The sequence below is a fragment of the Harpia harpyja genome, chromosome 7 (genome assembly GCF_026419915.1).
Source record: "Harpia harpyja isolate bHarHar1 chromosome 7, bHarHar1 primary haplotype, whole genome shotgun sequence".
In the NCBI taxonomy this organism is placed as follows: domain Eukaryota; kingdom Metazoa; phylum Chordata; class Aves; order Accipitriformes; family Accipitridae; genus Harpia; species Harpia harpyja.
The window spans coordinates 54589309-54615771 of record NC_068946.1 but is presented as its reverse complement, the minus strand read 5'-3'; the positions used below and the strand labels follow the sequence as shown (position 1 = coordinate 54615771).

At 36.6% G+C, this 26463-nt stretch overlaps 1 protein-coding gene across 2 annotated transcripts in view; it reads right to left on the bottom strand.

The window, feature by feature from the left end:
- Positions 1-26463, bottom strand: part of ACVR2A (activin A receptor type 2A) — a 67305-nt gene that overhangs the window by 22626 nt on the left and 18216 nt on the right. For both annotated transcript variants that reach the window (XM_052792048.1, XM_052792049.1), the window contains exons 2-4: positions 7080-7287; positions 4661-4770; positions 3118-3272 (exon numbers count right to left, since the gene is read on the bottom strand). In XM_052792048.1, the coding sequence (XP_052648008.1) occupies positions 3118-3272; positions 4661-4770; positions 7080-7287 (473 nt within the window). The remainder of the gene's footprint in view (positions 1-3117; positions 3273-4660; positions 4771-7079; positions 7288-26463) is intronic.

Here is a 26463-nt window from a genome sequence, read left to right as displayed (position 1 = left end):
TCGTTAACAACTCATTTAAGAATTTAAATAGTGACAGATTTTATAAAATTTGACAGCTTTAACTAGATAGCACCCCACACAATAAAGTGAGGCATACAGTTAACAGCACAAACAAGAGACAAAGAAGTCTGGAAGCCAAGACTAATGAGAGCAGCAGGAGCAGCGAGAGGTCCCTGCCCTGGCAGCGGTACCTCGGAGCACGCAGCTCGCTCTGCCGCGGCTGTCCCGGACACACGCCTCGGGACCCGCCGGGCACTTCTGACGCGGGGAACCGGCAAGGAGCGTCTCAGCTGTTACCTATTCTAGTAACCCCCTTGATCTCTCTACCCGAATACCTGAAAGAAAGCAAGAATGAAACATGTAAGGAGCAAACAAAATTATCTACTGCTTGCCAATCTTAAGCCAAACATATAAACTAATTCTGCTGCATGAAATTTTAAAATAATTATCTGTACTTTCAAAGGGAATTTAAAGTTAAGTTAATCCACATAGCTCTGAACTGAGCTCAGTTTGGGTAGGAACTGCCTGCCCAATACATGCATGTACCGTGAAGCTATTTTACTTTCAAAAGGAAATGATGTTGTTTGCATTTTCTCAGATGCTTGTCCTTTATATTTCACCAGGGGTTCAAAAATTTCTTCTAGCATATATCTTGCTTTTTTTGAAATATTCCAAACAATTTCTTTCCCTTTTGCTCTCTGATTTTTTTTTTAACTTATCCCTTCTCCTAATTCTTCCAAAATTTCTCATTCTTCAGTGTTTCCTCATTTTTATCTTTTGCTTATTCCTCATCTATCCTTTCATTTTTACTGGAAGAAAGATTAGTACCAGGGCGTTCTGCACATAAGTACTCCCATCACCTTCCAGAAATAAAATGAGATAACCTTTATTTGTATCTCATACTGAGAAATCCCCGTTTTCTAGTGAGTATCTGGTATACATCTGATCTATCCATTCTACCATTTGCTACAGAAATACTTAGAAAAGAATCCATTTGCCTACAAACTCTGCTCATGCCCTAATTATTAAATATAATATTAATATTTAATATATTAATTGCATAAATATTTAAATGTTTGTTTCATGGTTATAAAATTACTAATACTTTTCCGTCTCTTCCTGCTTCCTCCGCCTCCTGTTCAAATCAGCTCTAATCAAATTTAAAAGTGGGAAACACTGCTCTGCTGCCTATGGGAGAATATTTATACATTCTATTTCCATAGTCATTTCATTTAGTTTTTCAGGCAGAAGTAGCTTTTCCTGACTTTCCACATCAAACCTTAATGCCTATTCACCACAAGATAAGAAAATGCTATTACACCATAACTAGCTCAAGCACCAACATATACTTATCCCAACAGATACAATCTGAGCATTAACAAAACAGGTTATTACCCTATTTATTAAAAAATTTATGACATGTCCACTCCTGTACCAAACAATCCATGCAAGAAAAGAACCACAATAAAAAGGAGGAAGAATATAAAAATTCAAGTTCTTGATATCTCGCACGTATTTAACATTTGCTTGCTTTTCTATCACTTTATCCATTACTTAATTTCTTTAAGTCTAGAAAGGAAGTCACATACTGAAATTATTCACACAAGTAGCAGTCATGATTTGATCTTACAGTGAAGACTACTAGGTTGATGTAAAGTCCCAAATACATAAAAATTGAGATGGATGAAATAATTATGCTAACAGATTGCATGAAGTTTGAGGATCTGTAATACTTTCTGCAAGGACAAGAAACATACTTTCTTCCTCTAAATTATGTTCTTTTCATTTGGCAAGAACATATGCCCACTGTCTGCCCCCAAACTTTTCTTATCTATTACTACGGAATGGAAACCGAAACAATTTTATTTATCAACCACAGGCAATACTGTTTCCTGGAACACGCTGAAGTCAAGCAGTAGCACTGAAAATATCACAGAAGCCGGCAGTACAGAGCAAATACATGTAAATCTTTTTTAAATGCAGTCCTACCAAAAATAACAAGCGTTTTACATTTTATTTAATCATAGCATCATCGTATCATCATTGTACGAGAGGCAATGTATTCTGAGTGGTCACTGCACTGAGCTAGGAAGCTTAAGTTCAATTCCTACTGTAAAAGCCCAAGTGTAGCAGGACCCTGGGCAAGTCGCTTCTCTCTCCATTTCCACTACCACATTTTGTTCATCCTTCCTACTTCAGTCTGAGGAATTTGCCATCTTAACTCTTTTCATAAAGGCCTTCTAATCTCAATTAAATCTCTAGACATAACTGAAGGAAGAAGAATTCTAGTATTAATATTAATTACACCTACAGAATCAGCTGGAGCCTGACAAGAGCAGGAACTATGTACATGCAGCCAGAAAAGGTTTGTTTTGATGCAACACAGCCAGTTTACATTTCAAGTTTGGAGACCACAATCTCATAATATTTTCTAAGCAAAATGCAAACATAGCTAAAACTGAAACATTTTAAGACAAAACACAAAAAAACATAAACAAGGAAGAGGAAAAAGATAAGACCACAAGCTGAGCTAAGCCCTGGAACTACGCTTCAACTGAAGATTTATTTTCTTTACGTTCCCTTTAACTGATACCTGTATGCCAGTTCCACACTTTTTAAAAAATAGCTAAGCGTCTACTAGTTACTATTTTCTATTCACTGAAAATTGCCATTATGAATTAGCATGTCTCCTTCATTTCTGTTTTAAGGTAAGCATTACAAAGCTCAACGGTAAGTACCTGAGCGCAGCTGTACACAACTTTCAGACAAGTAGTCCTTTTAACTACCTGGAGTACAAACTTCCCACAGCTGTCCAGCAGTACTGCATCTTTGCCATCTGAATTTGTGTATTTTGTTTTTCTCCTCCCAAACAAACAGATGTGTAAAAACATTAAGTAGTTGCTCATACATTCAAAGACCAATCAATTAAAGGAGACGAGGCTATTTAAGTAAAGCTTAATTTTCTGCTTTTGCGGCTAGCAAGCATTAGCACCTCTAAACCAGGAAGGTAACAGAAGACTTCAGCCACGTGACAGATGCAGACCCTTTTCTCTCCTCTCCGCCTTAGAAAATGGTTATACCATTCACAAAAACCAAAATCATAATGCAGCAACTTACTTGGGTTGGAACGAGTACTGGAGGATACGCTAGCTTGTGATGTCTGTACATCCAAAATGAAAAGAGCACAATAACTGCAATTCCCATTATAGGCACCAATGAATAAAGCAAGGTATTGAACAGAGGTGGCTTAGGTGTAACAGGGTTGGAAGTTGCTGGAAAAAAAAAACAAAAAACAAACCCACAGGTTTTAAGAAACAAAAATCATCCAGTGCCTGAAATGTCTAGCATCCCAATTTTCCAAAAATTCTTGCAATCAGCACAACAGGCTAACAATACTTGATTAAATAGTGTACTTTAATATAAACAGACACATATTTAAAAAGCAGCATTTTGGAAAGCGCAGAAATAACTTAGATCCCCAGATTTACACATCAGCACATCTAACTTTTTTGTGCTTCTAAGCTCCACCTATCTGCAGCGTGTAAGAGGTGTCTGTATTTTAAAAAGACTGTAAGAATGCCATCACCTAATGAATGAAAAAAGAATCAATACAGAGGTTTAGTCTTTGGAACGTACACAGTAAGATGTCATTAATAAGTAGAATAGGCCAGAAATTATCTGCCAACATTTCTATGCACTGTTGATGTGCTGAAAGTAAAAGCTTTCTAGCTGAAGACCCCCTCCATAGGACCTCCAGAAAGGCTTCTGTGGCAACTGGTACAGGGGCAGTCACAGACCCCTGGGGCAAAAGAGGTTTCATAAGAGTGAAAAAGAACGTCAATTATTGCCTTAGCAGTATCATGACAAAAATGACAAGAATATCTCTTGGGTCAGCAAAGGCTATTTTCATCTCAGAAAATGTTATTTAATTTCATAAACAACTTCCTCTGGCTATTTGGTACACAAGACATTTGCTGTTTTCAGTTCAGTTATTAATATCATTCAGTTTTCCAACAAAGATTAGATTCTTGACTCAAAGAAGATATGCAAGAATAATCAAATAATCTTTTAGTTATTGTTTTTTAAAACAATTATTTAAGTCTGGCTATCTGATTTTCTTTGTAACCTGGAAGGAAATTCTTCCCCCCTTTTTAAAGGTTACTATGTCAATTTACAGAGAAACTCAAAGGTCCAATTAGTTTAAAGAAATAGTGAGAGCATTGTTTCAAGAAGAAGAGCATTCATAGGCTGGTACACGCATGTAAGGATGATATGGCTTTTAGCCCAATGATTTATAGACACTTACAGAAGCTTAACTATACAATTAAGGTAAGATTTGACAGTAACTTCTGTATCTTAAAACAGCCAATTATTTCATATTATCCTTCCTTCTCACCCTTAGAAAAGAGCTGAAGTACCTTTTATCAATTTAAATTACTTCTAGTATAGAGACCTTTCAAAATTGAAGAAATGAACTGGCAATTTTCTAGGCTCTTTATGTGAATGCACACAGCACTCTATCATCCAGGAATCAGAAACCTTCTGGCAGGAAAAACTGACCACAACTTTTTGAAAAGTCTTATCTGCTGAACATGCACAATATGAAATCTTTCTGAACTCTGCTAAGCAGTTCCTTCATAAATGCGTTAGTCTAACTTACGTTGCGTGACCTCCATTTCTGGAAAATAGAAAAAGCGTTCATTACACATGTTGCCTTCACAACAACAGAAAAACACTTCAGGGCTGTCTTTCTTCTCTATGCAATCATTCCTGTAAAAGATAATAATAAAAAAAACCCTTATTAATCTTAAGTTGAGGGGCTTTTCTGTTCAAGAGAAAACATATGCTCACATTTAAAGTTTAAAGTGAACTTCATTAAATCATTCAGGATAACATACTACCCAAATAAGAGTTAAATCTGAAGAAACAAATCAAAATTTTGTTATTTTATATTGCAATGAAATATCATTAAAACTGAAACAGCACATTTTTGCTATTTTTCAGACAAAGTTAAAGAAAATCACCAATAGAATACTGAAGAACAGTTCACAATCTCGATTTAAACAGGACAAACAAATGATCAAATGGCTAGCATTTAACCATAAACTCACAGTACAGGGTTGCATGGGTTGGAGATAAGTGAGAAGGAGAATTTTTGAATTTTATTTTATTTTTAGAAAAAAAGATAAAAGTTCTCCCATTTCCCCTGCCTACATTATGCTCAGGGACAGGGCTTATTTCACTCAGTGAAATAACTGCAGGAAAGGAGTTCTATTAACAAATAAGCTGAAACTCTTCAAGTCAGGAAAGAAAAACAGACATCACACAGGAGACAACTTGACAGAAGAAAAAGAAGAATTTGAAAATCCTGCCGAAATAGTTGAGGATTTTAAATACAGCTGAAGATTGTCAAAAGAGTTTTGGGTTTATCTGCAAAAATGAGGGTTATTTTATAGAACCGGCTATTACAACTACACTGTACTGTAACTTCCGTAAAACATGTATTCCTTGATGTTCTTAATCTGCTGTTGTTTGGAGTTCACCATACTGTAACTCCCTGTTTGGTAAACCACTCTTCACTCCCAGAGATAAGGTTTTGTTTAATGGCTATTTTAGACAAACACAGCAGCATGCATTCTTATGACAAGTTACAGTTAACGAGGTCTCAGAGCCAGCCAAATTTTTACACAGTTTTCAACTATTTCCTTACCATCCTTCCTACATTTTATTTCTTCTTTTAATTTCTTTTCTTTGCTCAAGGGAGAATTCAGTATCAATTTTTTTTAGACTGTTCAAAGATACATGTGGAACTAGAGGGATAACAATGATATAGAACCTAACTCCATTTCCAAATTGAAAAATTCTATTTCCATCCTAAAAGTTTAACATTTAGCAGAAATAAAATTAGTTCAGAACACCCCCACTGTGTAAACACCCCCACTTCTTCTGCAAAGCTACAACTAAATGGATTAAAAAAAAAAAAAAAAAAAAAGTACTTTCCCCTCCTAAGTGACTTACAGTTACTAGATACTAGTAGGAACAAATAAGATTTCTTTAAAATTGTCCTTCGCCTTCCAGCATAGCTGAATTTTAATCATGCTGTGCAAGCAAGCTTGCAGATGCTTTGCCACTTCTCTGAGAAACAGATAAATCAGAACTACCGTTCAGCTTAGCTTTAAACTGTCATTAAAGGAGAAAACATCCTAGTGTGTGGGGAAAATTTATTTCGTAGAAATTACTATAATGATTTCTTCTACTCATTCAACATTTAAGAAACACAAAAGGAAATTTTTCTAAAATATTACTAAAAATAATTTCTAAATACATTTTAATGAAGATCTATTATGCTTTTATTTTCTTAAGTGTCTCCCTTTCCAAACAATAACTGTTTTGGTCAAATAAAACTTAATGCAGTACTTCAAAGAACTAGAATACCATTTCTTAAGAGAGTCATGACCTTTATTCAGCCAATATCTAACAATCCCCAAGTCCTGCTGTTACTGCTCACCGGTACTTGCTAGACCATCTGTTATAAAAAAAATGACTGAAATTTTAGAATATTCGATGTCACTTAGAGCTGCCACTGAAGTGAGCTTTTTAATAAATCAGCAAAATACTTCCATGTTTAAGTAAAGAGCAGACACAAAGTGCTGCCTTTCATTCTCCAAAGACCTTGGAAAAGTGAACTATAAAATTTTGCATTCTGGTTTCAGTAACTATATTTGCATTGCTTGGCAATAACAAGTCTTTAGAAAATATTTTATTAATGGCATAAAAAAAGAATAAATTAAACACCTGATTTTTAGTATATAGTAAGTAAATAAGAGAAGGTAAAACATGCTATTCTGCAAACAAGACAAAGTACTTCAATGAAGTTGGGTCACTAAATACAGGTAAGTAAGCAAAAGAGAAAAAAGCATGTGTGTGTGTGTGTCTAAAAACAAGATAACTATTCATAGGGCACTGTATTATGATTTTTCTCAAGTACTGTTTGCAAAGGGGAGGATGGATAAATTATGGACAGGCAAAATAGTTTAAAATTACAAATACATTTAAGATTTGTAGAAAAACTCACTTACCTGTCATAACAATTGATGTCATCTAGCCAGCAACCTTGCTTCACAATTTCAATTGATCCAGAAATATTCTTCCATGTAGCAAAACAATGTCGTCTTTTATCTTTATCACCATAACAAGGTTCAATACCACTGCGATTTGTTTTATCTTTTTCCCAATTAGCGTTGTAGTAGATACACTCTTGTGTTTCTGATCTGCCAAGTATGGCACCTTTTAGGAATGAAAAGTAAATCACAATTAAACAGCATTCTGAAGGATGAAACATATGAACAGTCAAAACCAGGATGTACTAAAATATCATAAACCATTTGTACCAATATGCCCTCTCCCCTCCTTTTTTTAATAAAGAAAACATTTGAAGTTCACAAGCATTCCAAGTAAGTGTTGAAACATAAAACAAAGATCTTCTGTTAAGTCAAAAAGTGACTTGGATAACTTATCAAGACTTGAAGCAATAAAGAACAAGTTATGACAATGCTTTTCCCTGAATAGCAATAGCAGAGAAAATTTAAAATACTGAACAGTAAAGATTTAGTTATATTATTAGCCAAAGAAGAAGTTTTAGCTAGTAGAATTTACCAAAAGGCATTTTTGTCTCGTTACACGTGCCAAAAAAGCAGTTAGTACGTCTTAGAAACCTAAGCCGAACTAACAAATTCAGTTTTAAATCAACATTTTTTTCCCCCTAGCTTTCATCTGCGATGTAGCTTCTTAACACAAAGCACTGAAGTATAAGACACGCTGTGCTAAAATAGTATCTTTTATGTCATTCTGATTTGCCAAGTGAGCAACTGGAATTGAGACCAATAGGTGTGAGGCAACAGTCCCTAATCTCCAAGGTCAGCGCTGTTTTTTTTGCTGTGTGGTCCCACCCAGTCAATCAACTGCAACACAAAAGACATTAGATCTTTATCATAACTCAATAACCAAGTGCTTCCCCTCTCACAAGGCCCAGGGCCACATCTCCCCTTCCCACAGCACGCACCCAACATATGCAGTGGGATCAACCACGACGGCTGACCTGCACGCTTCAGGCAATAAAAGCCAAGTGGTGTTTGGAGCCCAAAGCACTGATGGAGTCTCTATTAAACATGCTGGTGAAACCAGAAAAGAGTAGCTAACCTATCCTGGTATCACGTGATTTTTATTCTTTTGTCATCCCACTATTCTTAGAAATAAAAGTTTCTGACCTTTCGAATTTAATTTTGTCTTTTAAGTTACAAGTGTAATTGATTCATCAATGCTTACTGAGAACCTACAGCAAAACCCAGCAAATATTAACAGACTGAAGCACCTCAAAGTGGAGCTAACTTCATAGTTTTAACGTGACATGAAGCACCAATCTGGTTTCTGCAAAGGTAAAGGGGAGTTAGAATGCAAAACTGGTAACTAAATACTGGAAGGGAGTAATAACTGGCTTTTACTTCTGTTTTTATCTTGTCAAATACTGCCAAGAGCGTGTCATTAATCTTCATGCAAGCTTCATCATTTAACATGTATTAAAAACATGGAGAAAAAGAAAGGGAGATCAAAGAGCTAGAGAGTCAGAGAACTCGCTTCAAAATTGAGGAAGGGTCAGGAGGATGACAAAGCACATCTACTTCACTTGTGGACCCATCTGATATTTTCAAGAAAGATAGTTATATTACACATCATGCTGAAGATCAGATTTAAACAGAAAAGGTCTTCCATAGCAGTCAGTTTCATACATATTTATTTGTATTACTCATTACCTCCTTTATTCCCATATATTCACAATAATTTTGATACACCAGCTATTGCTTTGTAGCCATACCCATACTTCTCATTCTCCTACACAAGGGTATAACAAGCAGAACGGCTGTAACTCCAACTTGTTTTGTGGGATGAAATCTTCGTCACCAACACGCTCTACCCAACAGCGCTACGAGGTGGGGATTGGGGTGACTGGTACACTGGTAGGGGCTTCCACCACATAACACCTCCTCAAAACACACACAACTGATGGTAAGGTAATTTTTCCTCAGTAAACAGAGACCTGATGTACGGGGACCAAAAAAGTTGCACCTCTCAGGGTGATGAGAATTATTTCAAACTGAAAATTGCTGCAGCCCTCTTGAAGTGCAGCACAGGATGTCAGAGTCGAGCACAGTGCTGACCATACTGGGCATCCCACATTACCACCTTCAGAAACTTTTGACTTTGACGCATTCCCAAAAATAGGCAGAGGATGCTGCTTATGCTTTTTGGGAAAGAGCCTGGATGTTCAATGGGAGAAATGCACTAGCCAGCTGGTAACACTGCGAGATGCAGCATGTTAACTATTATATTCTTTGTGCTGCAATGGCCTGACCTTTACAACTCCCAGCTATGGCAAGAAACAGATGAGGCAACAGATTGAACAATTTGGTTCTGTCAGTGCAATAAAGCAGAAGTCCTGGATTTCTCTCATACGTGCCATTCCTTTTCTTCTGCTGCCAAGCCTAGCTTTGAAGGACCACAGACAAGCCGAATCTCATGAAATTCTGAAACTACAGTAAAATTGACTTTGCACAAATATTCTCCTTATACATGTTTTCTCTATAGTCATGTTCTCTTACTCATTAATGCTCTTGAACAGTTCAACCTACACGACTGGGCAGCAATCACACTGTTGGTTTAGTGACTCTGGATCTGACTGGAGCATCTAACCATAACACCTTCTCTAGGGGCTGAGCAGCCATTTGCAATAGGTCTGGCCAGACTGAACTGATGTATGGACATACCAGGACAATGTTGGATTAATCTTTCAAAGTAGAAAAGCGGGAACATGGTGGAAGCAAGGGAAGAAGAGAAGGGGAACCACACAAGAAGGCAGCCCTGAGCCCGCAGCACAAAGGAAGCATCTGCTTATAACCAGCTCTGCCACCTCCTCCACAGGAATCAAAGTCTTAGAGGAGAAGGGCAGCTGGCATTTATAACAAGAGCAAATTTATCTGGGTCCCAATTTAGTCATAGTATGTCTATAATGAAACTCCTATAACCATTTTGAGTGCTGACAAATTGTTTTCACATGAAATTGTCGGGTCCTCGGGAATCTCAAAAGGCAAAATGCTGCTGCTAAAAGAAGCCATGAGCAAAGCACCAGCAGCATCCTATGGACTGAACTTAAAGTCTGAAAGCTTCTGAGAGGAAAACACACTAAAAAAGCAAAGAATATTCAAGTATATAACAGTTTTGTTTCGGCATGTTAAGACAGATCACATTTAATACATGCTGTTATCATATTGCAGTTAGTGTGCTGCTGTATCACTATACATTTGTGTTCATCCACAACAGCTGCAGTAAGGAAAGAAAACCAACATTTGCTAGTGAACTTCTGAACTGCTGTTAATACAGGATACACTGTAATTGTTAGCACCACAGAAAGCAATTTTATTAGAGTGCACATGTGCAGGCTGGAAAACCTCACCTTAGGAGGAATTTGAAGGACTGGCTACCATTTTTTTCAAGCAGAAAGACTATATGAATGCCTGAAAAAAAATCCAGCCAGTTTTTTTTTAATTTAAAGAGGGGCAAACAATGAGATCTATGCATAGCTAATAAGAAGGACTATACTAACATAGCCCTAATTTAGAAAGGGATTTCCGGAAAGATACCGGATGAAATACAAATTCTCTATTACGGATACCACTACATTACACCCAGAGGGAAAAGAGAGAGATAAACTCTGGGACTTTATCATCTAGCTTTATTTATAAACCTGAAACTGAGCAACACAACCGTATTGGTCTGTAATGCAGGAAAGGTTTCATGACATTTTTAATAAAAAGTCTGAAACATGATCATGATCATCTCCCTCATTTCCTGAGAAGACTTCAAAACAGACACATCCTCCCCCCCCCCCCGCGTCCTACTCCCATCCCCAAATACTGCTTCTGCAGCGTAGTTGGCTGGGACACCACATAAAGACACAAAGGCTTCCAGTCAAAGGGAAGATGAATCTGCAATTCCTTGCTGGTTTATAAAATCTAGCAAAATTTTTAAGGTGAAGTCATGAAAACTGGTGAAAAGGCTACAACGATTAGTTTGATGGCACTGGGATCTACAACATCAGCATGGAAAAAAAAAAAAAAAACAAAACAAACAAACCAAAAACCCCAAGTCTTCTGAAAGCCGGTCTACTTATGGAGATTGCTCTGATGGGCACTCCCAATATGGACCTAACACATCCTTAACTAGAAGGGAACTAAAAATAAAATTTCGAACTTATTTCTGCATGTCTTCCAGCACTAGACAGAACTGCAGACTTCTTTTCCATCTAATATGTTTCTGAGATGCAAACGGCAATGCTGAAGTATGGAAAGAGTAATCAGACCTGTATTTCATGGTTGCACAACCTACCCAGGCAAGTCCATTACACTGCACTTGAACTTGATTCTATTATAAGCACTAATGACAGTATCGGTAAGGATTTATATGCAGGAATACTCATGTGATAGAAAAGGACTATTTTTTTTTTTTTTGCTGTTCCCTAGAAAACTTAGTATATAAGAGAATGAAAGGGAAAAGTTTAGTCTGGCAGCTACCTATACTTACAGTAGAAAGGCTACTTCAATTGTATGATGTTTGAGATTAATTTGAACTCATTCTGAGCACCAAGATCCACAAACATATAAGGAATGGAGTATACACACCAATACGTACCAAAATATACTTTGTTGACCCTTAGACAAGTATTAGTCCTATTATCATAATTCTCAGTGCTCGCAGGACAAACAAGGACTGTACTTCATATAAACTGAGCCAAAGTACACTCATTAAATCCAAACACAACAGCAATTAACTTAAGCAATGCAAGAATCAGGAAAAAGATAAACAAGACAGTAAAGTACCAAGTCACCTGAACTGTTATCACACTGCCTTATACAGAAGATGCATATATTTTCAGACTAGAGTTTCCCATTACCATTCTCCTTTTCAGCACGTTCCACCAAGTCTGCATTGTAGTTAATCAAAAAGTCATTGGGGAGGAACTGAGAAATGCCACCAAAGCGCTGCGCCTCTGTGCAGAAGTCTGCAAGACTTACTATCTTTTAAGAGGCTAAAAGGTTAATCTTAAAAATTTAAAGATTGACCTGATGTTCTAAAAGGCTTGTTTCGTTTCCTAAAATAATATTTAAAAATAAAAAAATAAATTGAGTTTGCAACTCAACATGTGTCCTACAGTAAACTTGAAAGTTTTAGTGTAGCTTTTTTTATAACAATAGCTATATTAAAACTTCAATTCTCCAGGATTATAGTATGATCAGCGGGGGGGGGGGGGGGGGGGGGGGGGGGGGGGGAGGAGTATGAGGAAACCTATATTTGCTTAGATATCTCATCATATACTTTGAAAATATTTCAATTTCTTTGCAGTTCACACCTTGCCAAAATGGAAAACTTGTATGGATGAGCCTGCCATGGAAGCGTTAAATTCCCTAGCCGAGACGAACACTTCTGAAAAAGAGCTTTCCGGAGGAAGAATCCAGTGTTGATAAACTGAAGAATGATCTCCCTAATGGCACTACGCTAAGTCGTAAGAGCCTACGTTCCTAAATATAGTGGAAACTATGGAGGATAATGTCACCTACAAACAAGAAATACAACTGAGAAAGGAGGTGGTTAAAAAGAGAAGAATAGTATCACTCCACTACTATACTGTTAAAAACTCCCTGAAACCCCTTGTTTGCTGGATGGACGGCAACAAGAAAACACTTTTCTACTAGAAATGTGTCTTCAGGTTTTGCACATAACAGTATGGAAGATAATTTTTTAAAAAGTCAGCTGCTATAACCACTTAATGTTGTTATTTTATATATATATATATGTGTCTATATATCTTGGGTTTATTTAAAAAAAATTATAGAGAGTGTGAATACAGATTCTACTCGGTATAGAGAATATATCGAACCATTCATCTGCTTTTGAAGTTTGGCAACACAAAAACCATTAGGTATCAATCCTGGATCCATGAGAGCTTCTAAAACAGAATCAGGTAATACATGTATTTTACTTTGGAAACAAATGATCAGACAGCACGCATGGTATTTGATCTCTCTTTTTGTCACAGATCCAAAGGCTGGGGCTCTGGCAATGGAAGGTGGAGTTGGACCATTCATTAGCTTTTTTCTGACACTCAAGAGGCAGTGCACAATGCATCAGCCTTTCTCAGATGAGCTATGGAATTAATACATACTTGCAGAACTCTGTACACAGCTTGAGTAGATCACCATTTCTCTCCAGGCTGCAAGCAATGGACCAAAACACTCTCCCATTTTTAATCTCATCAGCACTTCATTTTTTACAGTTAAGTTCCACTTAACGTTTAAAGGCACTGCAATATTGTAGTTCTAGTAAGAGAAATTTGGTAGACTTAGCTATCATGCAACTTACACCATTTTTTCAACAGAAATACCACTTCAGACTACAAAATACTATCCAAACATGACCCGCAACACAAAATTAGATACAATCAAATGAAAGAACTAGGACTTTGGAACCTGTGGAAGACATGCCCTTTGAATATAAAATTAGATACAATCAAATGAAAGAACTAGGACTTTGGAATCTGTAGAAGAGATGCCCTTTGAATATCCAAGTTAGAAGAAACTCTCTACCTGTGAATCCCTATGCAAAGCGGCCACTTGACCTTTCGAAGTTCAAGCTTCAGTAATTAGTACGTTAAAGAAACCTGTGCATCTATAAAACTGTGAACTCATTCTGATGACTTCTCCAGAAGAGTATTTGACACTATTAAACTTTTTATTCATTTAAAGAAAGAGCTATAGTATTCAGAGACCTGAGATTTTAGAAATCGTGGTGGCAGAACTAATGGAATGCAACTTTAAAGGGTAAGGCCACAACAATTCAAGGAAAAGGATGCAAGTAAAGATGAGGAATCTCTTAGTTTGATTGTTAGTTTGAGAGACTCCACAGTACCATCCAAAGTAACATCTCCATCTGAGTGATTAAGGAAAATGGGATTAAGTGGGCAACTGTGATACGTGGAGTACTCAGGATGAGGCCACTGCAGGAGGGGTAACAGCGGCATCTAAATCTTGCTGAACTCTTGCTCAAGGAAAAAAAGAAGATGAAATTACTTTTGCAATATGAGTTCCTCTCCGCAGTCCCTCCAAGCAGTTTGTTAGAAGAAATTAATGCTGCCATAATAGAATTTTGTAGAGAACTTCCATTTTCTGCCTTGTACTTCCGAATATATTTAAGACTAGATTTAAGGAAGTGGGAAAAAAAACCCAGACCTCTGGTGTCCAAGTTTTCCAAAATCATTTCAGAGCAAAGCACGTGGCAGAAAATGGAGAAAAGGGGTCAGGCGACATCTATGTTCTTTAGGTAGAAATTAAGGTGCCAGTAATGGCACAACTGGTATCAATAGCATCAGCTGGCTACCTCTGAAATAAAGATTGTCATTCTCTGGGAATCTCTAGAAATTTCAAGTTAAGATAAGCGCTATTTTTCACACTTCCTGACTTCAAGAGAACACACTAAAACACAGGCTGATGTTTTCAAGTTCAAACATGCCATTCCTGTCACTGCAAGGTGTGAGCAGCACAAAACAGAAAACCTTTCTTATTTACTGTCTGATGATTTTGTAGAGGAAAAAAGCTTGAAAGATTCTGTAAATTGTTTGGTTTTTTGAAGCACAGCCTTGGGACAACACTCGCCTCATACGTGCTGGTAGCTTTTATAGACATTACTGGTCCAACGTGTGTGTCGTGTCCCCCCCCCAACACAACAGAGAAGGTATTACGAGATGGTAAAAATCTACCACAAGTAACACAGGGCTCAATACTCACCAGAAAAGTTTAAATTCTACAAGATTCAGAGGTTCAAAAAAACAGACCGGGCCAAACAGGCACTAGTGCTAGAAATACACACAGTTTCCATTTTGGATTACCCTCCTCTCCCCATCACAAAACCCCAAACACAAAGAAAAAAATCAATCGCTATAGAAAATAATCACAGTAGCTGACCTCAAAGGAAAAGCCGTTTCAAGTCAGCCAAGATTTAAAAGGAAGTGAGAAAAAGGGACATGGCACAGATGAAAGGGACAGTGCTTGCCTTAACAGGTCTCTTCCCACTACTCCTCCCAAGAAAACTGGCCCTCAATACTGTATGCAGGTTTGAATGTATAAACAAAACTCAAATAAGAACTCCATTCAGGTTTTGAGATTAAAAACTTGTAAACCGGGGTTCTGCTGTACCCTGACTATCTAGGTGGTATCATCTACAACTGTCTCTGGATGAAGCTCAGGTAAGGCAGCTGCTCATGAAGTAGCTAGGGATGCTTTCCCATTGCACACATGTGAGTAACACCATTTCCACACAGAGTCTTAGAATGCTGTTACTAAACTAAAAAAGTAAGGCACTTCACCAGTAGCCATGTTCCCAGACTAAAGCCTAAATAAACTACCTAAGGATATCAAAACTAGATTAGGAAGATATGAATCGTTTTGAAGGATGATTATCATGCTGGTGGTGGCAACTAGCAGAATTTCTATTTTGAGGCCTGACAGCGAGTTTCCCAGCAATGATCTCAGATACCTGTCATAGCTGTTCATCTGATTTGAGAGTCCCAAAGCAAGTGGAATCCTGCAGTACTTCACTGCCAGGGCACGTGCTGCAGCACACCAGATATGGGAAGTCTCAGTGTAGGCTCCTTTCGTTGCAAGGGCCTGCACACCCATTCAAAGCCTCTACACAAGCATTCATCTAATGTAGAGAGCAGCGCAGGAGGTCATATTTGGCTTTTCTTCATACCCTTCTCTATCATGTTAGATTTTCCAAAGATAAAATAGGGGCCACAGAGAATTCTAACTACGAAAAAAAAAAAGTTTTACCTTCAGATAAATGCTATCTTGACAGCTTAGAGATACAAGTGAACTTCCGCCCTCTGTACAGACCACATTGAACAATCTAAATTCTCCACATACACTGACCAGCAGATCCAGACAAGCTACAGCTGCCCTTGTCCAGATGGTAGCTAAACAGTATGAAAGACAGGTTCCAGATTTGTGTAAATAGAGAGAGGGATTACCTTGGACATGCAGGCAAACAGAATAACATGGTGGGGAAAAGGCAGGACCCAGTATTGAAAAATTCAAGCCTTTAAAGGTTCACCCATTCAACTGAGCTGGAAACCCTTCTTTACCCTTCCCTTATTTTACCTCTCCAACACATTTATGGAGAATCATCAAGTAAGACTGAAGTCTTGATCCCACAGTCCATGATCCAGGGGCTTTTTTGTATTTTCATTTTCATTCCCTTTTTCATTTCACTACCTCATCACAACAGTAGGCCTTTCCAAGTTCATCTTTCTTACACAGGTTGGCCAGAACTACATTCAGTACTTAAGACATTTCCAAAGACTTGTCTGGTATCAATATTGTTTTTGTTTGCTAGGAAATACTCCTTCAGAAGCATTTTAGTATCGGATGCATCACAGCCAAATCACATCAGTAGCTCATGGTAACTGTTATAATGCAAGACCACAGTTTGAAATACATTTTTAAGTTGTAGTGCAATCAAAAAAGCAGACTCTGCTGTACAACCTCACAAACAGCTGAACTGGCACAAACAAGTAGAAGTAATTCCTTCCTTCAGCCACTAAACTTAAATAAATGTCAGACTGAAGCATTACACACCTGAGTAAATACCTATCATCATAAAAATGCTAATATGTTTTTGACTGCTGAGCCCTCTTCCTACAGCAAAAATATCTGCATAACCTCAAACTTTGTTGTATCCATTTAATTCTATTTCTACTGTTCAGTCCTATTTACATAGAACTCCAAACCTTTTCTACATTGAAAGAATTTTAAAATTTGTGTCTTTATGTTCTGAAATCAGTATTGATTATATTAAAAAAATCCAGCAGAACTGCCTCTCTACCTCTAGCTAAACTGGCTGTCACTTGAAATGGATTTTCTATTTGTGTCCTCTCAGGCTGCCACATTTTGCTCACTGTATCAGCCTGTAATCTGAAGATTATGTTAAAAATCCCACTGACATAGCTTGAAACAACCCCTATTTTTATGGACAACTGTCGATGTGGCAAGCACATACTTTCCTTGCTTTCAAGCTCCTAAATCAACTCAGTCTCAAGCTCCAAACACAACAACACAGGCAGTTCCAGCTACACACCACCTCAGCTGCAGCTCAATTCTGTCAACCACAATACTCCTCTTTAACAAAGATACTCTGGGTACTGACTGAAGGATGGAAGACAGGAGTACAAAGATTTTTTTTGTTTTGTTTGAAGTACCTAGTTCTGGACTTATTTTCTAGAGAAGAGCAGGGAAACGCTTTCACCATATGTAATGCTCATAATTTAAATACTCTTATTACCTTTAACCCCCATCATCACCTTCCTATGCTCTAAAGATACTACATCAAAGTGGGCTTTCCCTCAGGAAGTGAAAACTGACAGAATTTCACCAGAAATCATTGTTATGCCAGTTTTTATGTAGAAAAAAATCTGATATAAGTGACCGGTAAACTGTCAAAAACTTCAGGTATTTAAGATTCGCAAGATGAAAAAAGCAATGGAACAACAAAGCAATTTCCTAACGGACCTCAACATTAGACTATTCTTCTGTTCCATTTTTTTTAATCTTTATGGATTCTCATGAAGAAGATTTTGCTGTCCACTGGTCATTTTTTAAATATTATTACTAATTGTATCCAGAAAAATGAAATCGACAACTAGAAGAACAAATCCAAAAAGGAAGTATTTCAAAACCAAAAGAAGGTTATTAAAGTCAGGATACTACATACTAAAACTTAACTCATATTGTATTTGTTGTCAGAGCTTTAAGAATAACTGACTGGAAAAGGGAGCAATTTGAAAGTATGTTTGCAAAACTCTTATCAGTGTTCTAGAGCATAACTCTGTAGTTGTGACTTAAAGAATATGCTACATATTGGACAACCAGCACATTTATTGTCATTAGAACAGTTAAATGCAGCAACTGCTGCAACAGCTGCCTTAAATAAATCAGCACTGATCTAACATGAGAATCAGATCAATACAAAAGTAATCCAAGATAGTGGCTTTTATATCTCTTACCTGCCTACAAGCACTTACACATAGTCTACGTTTTCATGTTCAGTGTTGTTCTTAAGGAAAAAGAAAAAAAAAAGCCTCTTCTAAGGCTTTTTGATGTTCAGTACGAAGCAAGGCAAACAGACATTTGAAAATATCATCAGAGCTCAATGATACATAAGCTGACTCCAAATAAATACTAGAACAGTTTCTTGTGTACAAAAAGGTAACTATGTACATGCTTCTAAAGTTTGGCCCTGATAAAGTGGCAAAAGAAATATTAATCTCTCCAGAAAGTCTTTTCAAAAGAAATTCCAAAGTGGATGAAAATTGCTGTTATTCTTCCACCAGAAAAATGCTTCTGAATTGCTGTAACTCAACCTATACACTGGAAAATTTAGAAGAACAGTATGGAATCACCCCTCTTTTCCCTTATTAGAGTGAATACCAGTTCAATTCTAGTAATCTGTAAATCATCTCCCTATTCCCTAAAATGCACAAATAAAAATATTTGGAAGATTATGATCTACCAACATCAAGTAATTTAGGAAAAAATCCAACTAAGGAAAAAGAGACCAAAATATTCTTATTTGTGGTTATGTATGAGTAACAAAAATTTGATGTCAATCTACAATGTCTCACGTAGAACGTAAAAAATAACCTTTTAGAAACTCAAGATTATTGCTGGAATTATCTGTAAGTATGAAGATACTGAAGGCATGTTTTAAAGCCTTTAAACATCTAAACATTTAATAACCAATATATCAAATTAAATTCTCATTTAAGAACCATGCACATATGCTTAGCAAAACTGAAGTCAACAGGACCATGCTTCACTGTACGTTTGTTATGAAAAGTATTCAAAACCACACTAAAAACTTATTTCTACTGGATTTTTTGTTTTTAGCAAATCACATCTGATAACACAATGAAGCTGAATTTAGGTACTACATACCCTGACGGTATAGCCCACGTCTGACACAGTACAATAATCCTAAACTATTTAAAGAAGTTTATAGAATGCAAATCAATGAAAAAGTTGCCTTGAAGTGTTCAATTAAGCCACTTCTGCTTCATTTAACTTTTCAAGAAAGCCTTAAAAATCCATTTGTTACAAAATGTTGTGTAAAATTTTTACTGTTAACTTTTCAATATGCTAATTCAAATTATTAAGATAATTTACGCAAATTTTATTAAGAAATTACTTTCAGGAAGCCTAGATCTATTTAAGAGAGCCCTACACATTTCTCCACTACAAAAGTATTTACATTTAGAATGGCAACTCTGGTTCAGCCAGTACATCAATTATGTACTGGGTAATACTTTTAAAACAGGGGGAATCCAGATTTGCTGTGGGATACTTGTATTAAAATATTTTATTTTAATTTTCCCCTGATAGCTGTGTCACCATTCAGGCAAGATTACAGATCTCCATAATAACAACCATGCTCTAATATAAAAATATTAAATTTTGTTACAGAATTTAAATAAATAAATACATCACACATCATTGCCAAGACACAATGAAACCAAAACACTTTTAGCATTGTGTAGTTAAGGATCAGAAAAAAAATACGGTAATGGCAAAGTACAGAGCAATGCACAACTCACTGCCTCCTATAATGGCTTCAAAAGTGTTTTATAACAGCTAAGTATTATTTAACTTATTATCTAGTCACTTCTCCATCCGTTTTGCATACTTGGTGAGTACATGGAGCCATGTTCCCAAACTTGGATTTAAGACACCACTGTGGTCTAGAAGCTACAAACATTTCGTAAACAACTCTAACCAACACACTTACATAAAGCACTCTGTGGCAGCAACAACAAAAGTTATAGTAGAAAATAAACCCATCTACTTTCATATTTAATGGAACTACCCAAAATATTTTACTGACTTACCATCAAATAGTTTATTAGCATTAAAGGATTCCCTTCACTTAAAACTTCCCCATAAAAATATATAAAGTCCTCAAATCAGTCCTATACAATCTTCAACTGATAAATAAGCAAATAAACAGAAAATTTGATTATTCCAAATCTTTAAAAAAAAAAAAAAATCATCCTCATAACATCATTCTCATTGTCCTTGGCGCACACAAGTAAGGAACTGATCATCTCCCAAACCAGTGAAAGATTTAATACCAAAACAAAGAAACTCACTCCTTTCAGATCTTTTGCTCTGCCATATAGCAAGCAGGCATATACTAGTCCCTGATAAATTTTATTCTATTCAGGTACTCTGTGTGTCACTGCTGTGTTTGACCCTTTTTCATAGCTTGAAGCAATCCGGTTCAATCACCCTGAGTTGTGAGGGTGGTGGTCAGGAAGAAAAATCTTGGTTTAGTAGACTGAAACAGATATTAATAATCACTAATATCAGACCTGACAGAAATACAGATGACTGCAGCAAGAAGATCAAAGAAGCCACCACCTACCTTTAGACATATATCCAACAGGAGGAGAAAAAACACTGAGAAATGTTAACCTGATTCACTCCCTATGAATTTAACTAACATTTTGAATAACATTTGCTGTATCTGAAAAAAGCCAAATGATAGTTTTAAGGCTTTCAAGATACAAAATACTGGTTTTTGCTACTTGCTGAACATATCCAAATGTGTGATTTTTAAAGTACTCAAAGAAGATAGTTAGTATCTTTCTATATAAACATATATACATGCAAAAAAACAGTTAAGATACTTTCTGGCATTCAAGAAAGGAAGATGATAAATGTAATACAACCAGTTTTAATCAAGATCAAAGCTGTAGGAGAATGCAGACAGACAGTCTAGACTGCTTTACTTCTGAAAGCCTAAGCATATAAAGCAACATCTGCAAAGAACATTAATCACATTTAGTCTACAATCTTATCACCTCCTAAGCAAGCAGAAACAACTTTTACTTAAAAATCACATGCTTCTATATGACAAGCATTTTTAATTATCTTTAAATTAGATATTTATCACTGATTACAAAGCTATTATATTGACTTTTAAATATGCTAAAGTAATTTTAAACGCACTTGCATAGTTACCTGGATAAAGGATTTAGGGACATACAGGACAGAATAAAGTATTGGTAAGGAAACCTACTGAACAGCAGCAGAATAATTTTTGCATTGCTCTTATAAAATGGGAATTGTCTAAATATTGGACCATCCAGTTGGACTAGATGATCACTGCAGGTCCCTTCCAACTGAAATATTCTATTCTAAATATTGAATTAAATTCTGATTTGATCTTCTGCATTTAAGACTACAACTCAGCAGGCAGCAAGTATAAAATATTTTCTACACACAGTTTTCTTAAAGTAACTTTGGGAAATGATTTGGGAATATAAATAATCAGCTTCATTTTGGTTTGGTTTTTTTTTTTTTACTACAAAAAGATTTATCTTGCTCCTACGTTTTTAAGGGGAATTAAAAATTGGAGAAGTGGTGCATATATACATATAGAATATTGATGTGATTTAATACATATCCTTTAATACAAAAATAATCTATTTCTTATGTAAATTTGTTTATTCTGCTTATGTTCTGGTCCATTCTCACTTACGATTTTGTATACTCACTAGTAGTCATTTAATTTCTTTTATTAAAAGTGTCCTGCATTAAAGTTTTCCCTTCTGCCAAAATTTTCACATGATCTACCCTTCAACAAGAGCCTGGGAAAGAAATACCCACAAAAAAATCCATCATCTTATAAACCTTAGGCGAGAGCTGTGAAAATTTACATTTTAAACCCAAAGGAACAAAGAACTGCAACCAGTAACTTCTGCATCAAGCTCACAACTTTTTAAACAACCCCACGTCCACAGGAAATCTAATGAAATGCAGCAGCCAAATCAAAATTTGAGTCTTATTCAAAATTTCAGTGTTAAATTTCTCAGTTAAAAATGGACACTGTACGTAGTCTCACCTTCATCAGGATTCACTGAAAATACTGATTTTTTAATATTTATACTTTCTAACACCTTTAAGGTCAGAAATCCCTTCTCATTGTAAATAATTGCCAGTCCTCATGCTGTTTCTTAAACTAAATTAATTGAGATTTCTTAGGCCCTCAGTAACACAAGATTATTGTAGACAAAAAGATTATTCTTGAAGGTCTTCTTTCTGAACCCTTCCCAATTTGTTGGCTTCACTTTTAAAGTCAAAGCTTCAAAATAGACATTTTCACCAATGCCATAGTAATATTATCTCACACTAAAGTGGTCAACATTTCATTGAAGTGAATATGGCAAGCACTTGTTTTATTCTTCTTGCATACGCAGGAGCAGTAGCATTCTAAAGCTCTGCAGTATTTCTGTAGTGCTGTAGTTCATTTGCCTCTGATCTATTTAAAGAATTACCTATCTTTAGTCCTACTGACAACAGATTTTTTTTTTTTTTTAATGCTAACTTTAACCTCCTAAAAAATGCAGTTTAACAAAGAGATAGTCTACACACCTTTTGAGACTCCTAGACCTGTGGAAAACAGAGTGGTCTGAGAAATATCCTAATACACTATGGTTTAAGTTCATTGCTTCCTCAGGAAGCGAAGACAAGAGTTAGCAGGAGAGTTCTGCAAAGCTGCCAGAGCAGCAGGCTGGTGGCAAAAAGCATCAAACAAACCAGATTAGACTGGCATATGCAATGAGTGTACAATAATATAAACCATGGTGGTTTTTTTGTTATTTAACTGGGCCAGCTCGTAGCCTGACCACAGCAATCTATTTTCTGGCCAATTGTTCAATTTGCTTATCTGATGTATTCTACCACAATATTATAAGTTTTAAAAGAATTGTAACTATTTAGGTAGAGAAGACAATTTTAAAATACTGCAAGAGGCTTTCTCAGAGCTTGGCTATTTATCTTCAAAAACATGGGATTGAGTTTGGCTGCAAAAGTTTTTACTGTGTTTAATTTTAATTAGGTAAACTTGATAGAATAAGTAAAGCTAGACAGACTACTTTTGGTCTGTACCTAGCAAATAAAATTTAGTTTCAATCATACTGCAGCCATATAAACTTCAATTTTTATTATCTGGTCTTTTTGCTTTTTTCATGTCAGAATGAATATATGGCTATGCCATTAATACATATCCCCAGAAACCTCAACAGCATTTTAAGCTTTGAAAGTTTCTGAAAAGAAGGAAAAGCTCACCCTTTTAGAACGCAACTGCGCGGTGATTTATTTATGTAAAGTATTTACCAACTCGAGCACATCTGGTAGTGATTCTACCCAACAACCCATCACCACTACCAACCAGCCAGCCTATACAACTTGAGACATTTGCTCCCTTGGCCATATCACCTTCAAGGCTGTCATTCTGGCTTCTTCCCCCAGACCTATGTGACCTCTTTGCTGTTCCCTTCAGAAGACAAGCTTTGCTGTCTGGAAACTCTCTTAACAGTCTACAGACATCTAACACGGAGTACGTGCCCCTTACATCTAAGGAGCACAACAGGAAGGAACTACAGTTCACTAGAAGAATCTCAGAGATGCACGTTTTGTATTACAAATTCACCTAGCAAAGCTGGCCTCACTGACACGTAAGAATCACTATTCTGCTTTTTTTGTGGAATAAGGAATTAACCACATAGCCTAAAACAAATAACACTGGGGCTATATATAAAGACAACTCACGTTTTGAGACTTCTCATCAAGCTATTAGTGGAAAAAGAAGTCCAGAAGTCCACGGATGAATCAGGGATTTATGGGATATAAGAAAACAACATCATAAACAAAAGCTTTCACATGAAAGTACTGCACTTGCTACTAGAAGTTAATTTGTCTTCTAAATTTAGGTAACAATTAAGAAAATGACATCTATTGACCTGAAATCCTGAAAGCACTTTAGGATATGATTTTGACCTCATTCTTCTTATTCAAGAACACAGTGAAAGCCAGAACATGAATGTTGTTACTACATTAAAAAGCCTCTCCACGCTTTGACAAAATAACAGTCTTAAATTTGATGATTAAAACTCCCAAGTTCCATGCTAACAGAAGTCTCAAGCAGGGTTCACTAAACATGTTTTCCATACATACTCCCCTGCCCAGAGGCAATGGTACCAGTCTCCTCCCTATCGAAGGTAAGGGGACAAAGAAGATTGCAGGTATACGCCACTTGTTTATTTCTGTGAGCACCTACCAGACAGATTATCTGCTAAGGTGTCTTCAACCACACTCCTAAGAAATCACCAGAATATCAGACACTTTCAGTAGGAGAGGAAAAAGACAATTTTTCAGTTATGCTGCGCAAAAGATTACAAAAAAGAAGTCATATTTATGCCTATTAATGTCATTCTCTAGTAAGCACAAATTCACCAGGACTTGCCAATCTATACCTTAAGTCATGGTAAAAGTTACATAGTTGCTTACAATAATGCCAGTTTCTCACAGGATTCCTTAGAAATAGCATTCCACCCACTGCACATGGAGGCAGGTAAGTAAGAGGCAAAGAAGTATCTCTTCATGGACTGCACCAGGGGCTAATAATACTAAGTAATTATCCTGAGTTTCTGGTTTCACAGCATTTTGGAAAGTAAGACTAGCCTAGGCTACCTTGTGTCAACTAAGGCTTTGAGGAAGCTGGCAACAGAACTCCTTGAATATCCACCTCAACAGCTACACACAGTACAAAGGATGAAGAACCTCTTCAGACCATCAATGATCTAGGTGAGGTAACTAGAAACCCAGAATTTTTAACCAAAATTTATAACTGCCTGATTCTTAGGACCAGGGAAAAGAAATTTATACTTGAGTACAAGTCACAGGCTGTATTATTATACATAAACTAGTTTTGATCTATTTCACTCAAGCAACATTGATGATAAAGCAGCAGGAGAAGCAGAGGATTCAACACATCAAGGCAACTTAAAAAGAACCCAGCATACTTACTTTGGATTAGCCCATATCATTTGCACTCTCTTCACTGCCACTATGACGGAAGTCACCCAGAATGAGCAAGTTTAAAGCATGCAGAGTGTGAAGAGAATTCAGACATTAACCCTGCCTAGGATCAATATGACAAACTCACAGATGCAGATTAACTACCCAGCACTTTCTATGAACCTACCACCACAGACTTAACTGTTCAGAACCTGCCTTACTTGCACCCTCTGAAAGAATACTCTTTCAGAACTATGCAAAAGAAACAGCTATAGAAGCACAACTACGCATAAGCTACAATTTAGCTTTTCAAAAACATATGGTAAATGGAAGCAAAGTGAACTTTGCACAAGATTGTAACTGCTGATTCAACTCCCTCCCTTCTGCCACACAATTGCTGGGTCCAGCACAAGGCAGGCTGTGGAAACCTGTCTCAGGGAGGGGAAGGACCACTCCCTTTTCAGCAGAAGTCAATAGTTACACAAGATCAGCTGTGAAGTGAAAGGGAATCTCGAGTGCAAGGAGTACTTCTTCAATGTTGCCCTCTCACAGACATATACATGCCAAAATTCCGAAGTGCAAGTACTGGGGCTGGAACTCTTCTCTTGTTTGGAAGACATGAGAAAACAAACGTGTGTGAACAGTAGTTATCTTTCATGAACTGTTGTAAAGCATTTTGGTATTAAGGTACCAGCTCAGTGTAAAACACACAGGAAAAAACAGCACGTTTGCCTAATTTTCATCAGAAATACTCTTTTGAGGAGAATATTTCAAAACCATCAGACAACATTAACTGTAGGTTTAACTAAAGGCTTTTGGCAGGAGTATTCAGCAATGAGGAATTATTTGATCTGGAAGTTCCATCCAGACCAAGTTTAAGCACCTCTGAACAAACTATCCTCCCTGAATTTGTCCATCTGTGAGACCATTTTTTACTTCCACATGTTCTGAAACAGTGAGTTCTACAGTTTAATTACCCATCATTAGTAAATGTACTTTTTCTGTTTAAAGTACCTTCATCAGTCACTTCACTGGATTTGATGTGAAGCAGCTGGCCAGCAGGCTGAACAGGAAGAAAAGACAAGTTATCAAGGTACTCAGCCCCAAAAGCATCCCTAAATGCATTTCTGTAGTTATCAGACCGAGGTAGTATGTTGGCATGGATTGAGATGGAGAAATTACTGCTAAGTACTTGTAACTAGGGTATTAACTTCAAATTCCCAACCTGATTTAAAAGAGAATGATGCTTAAAAGCTGAATCCTCCATTCTGATGCTTGGAATTCTTAGGACACTTCTAAAACAACAGAAAACAACTAAGCAGATTTTGAGTTGTTTGTATTTAGTTTAGATTAAGTTAGATATGCACTCATATGTAACTTTCTATCCCTAGTTACTGAACAAAAAAAAAAAAAATCAACATCCAAAAGAATGTGTTTCTGATAGTAA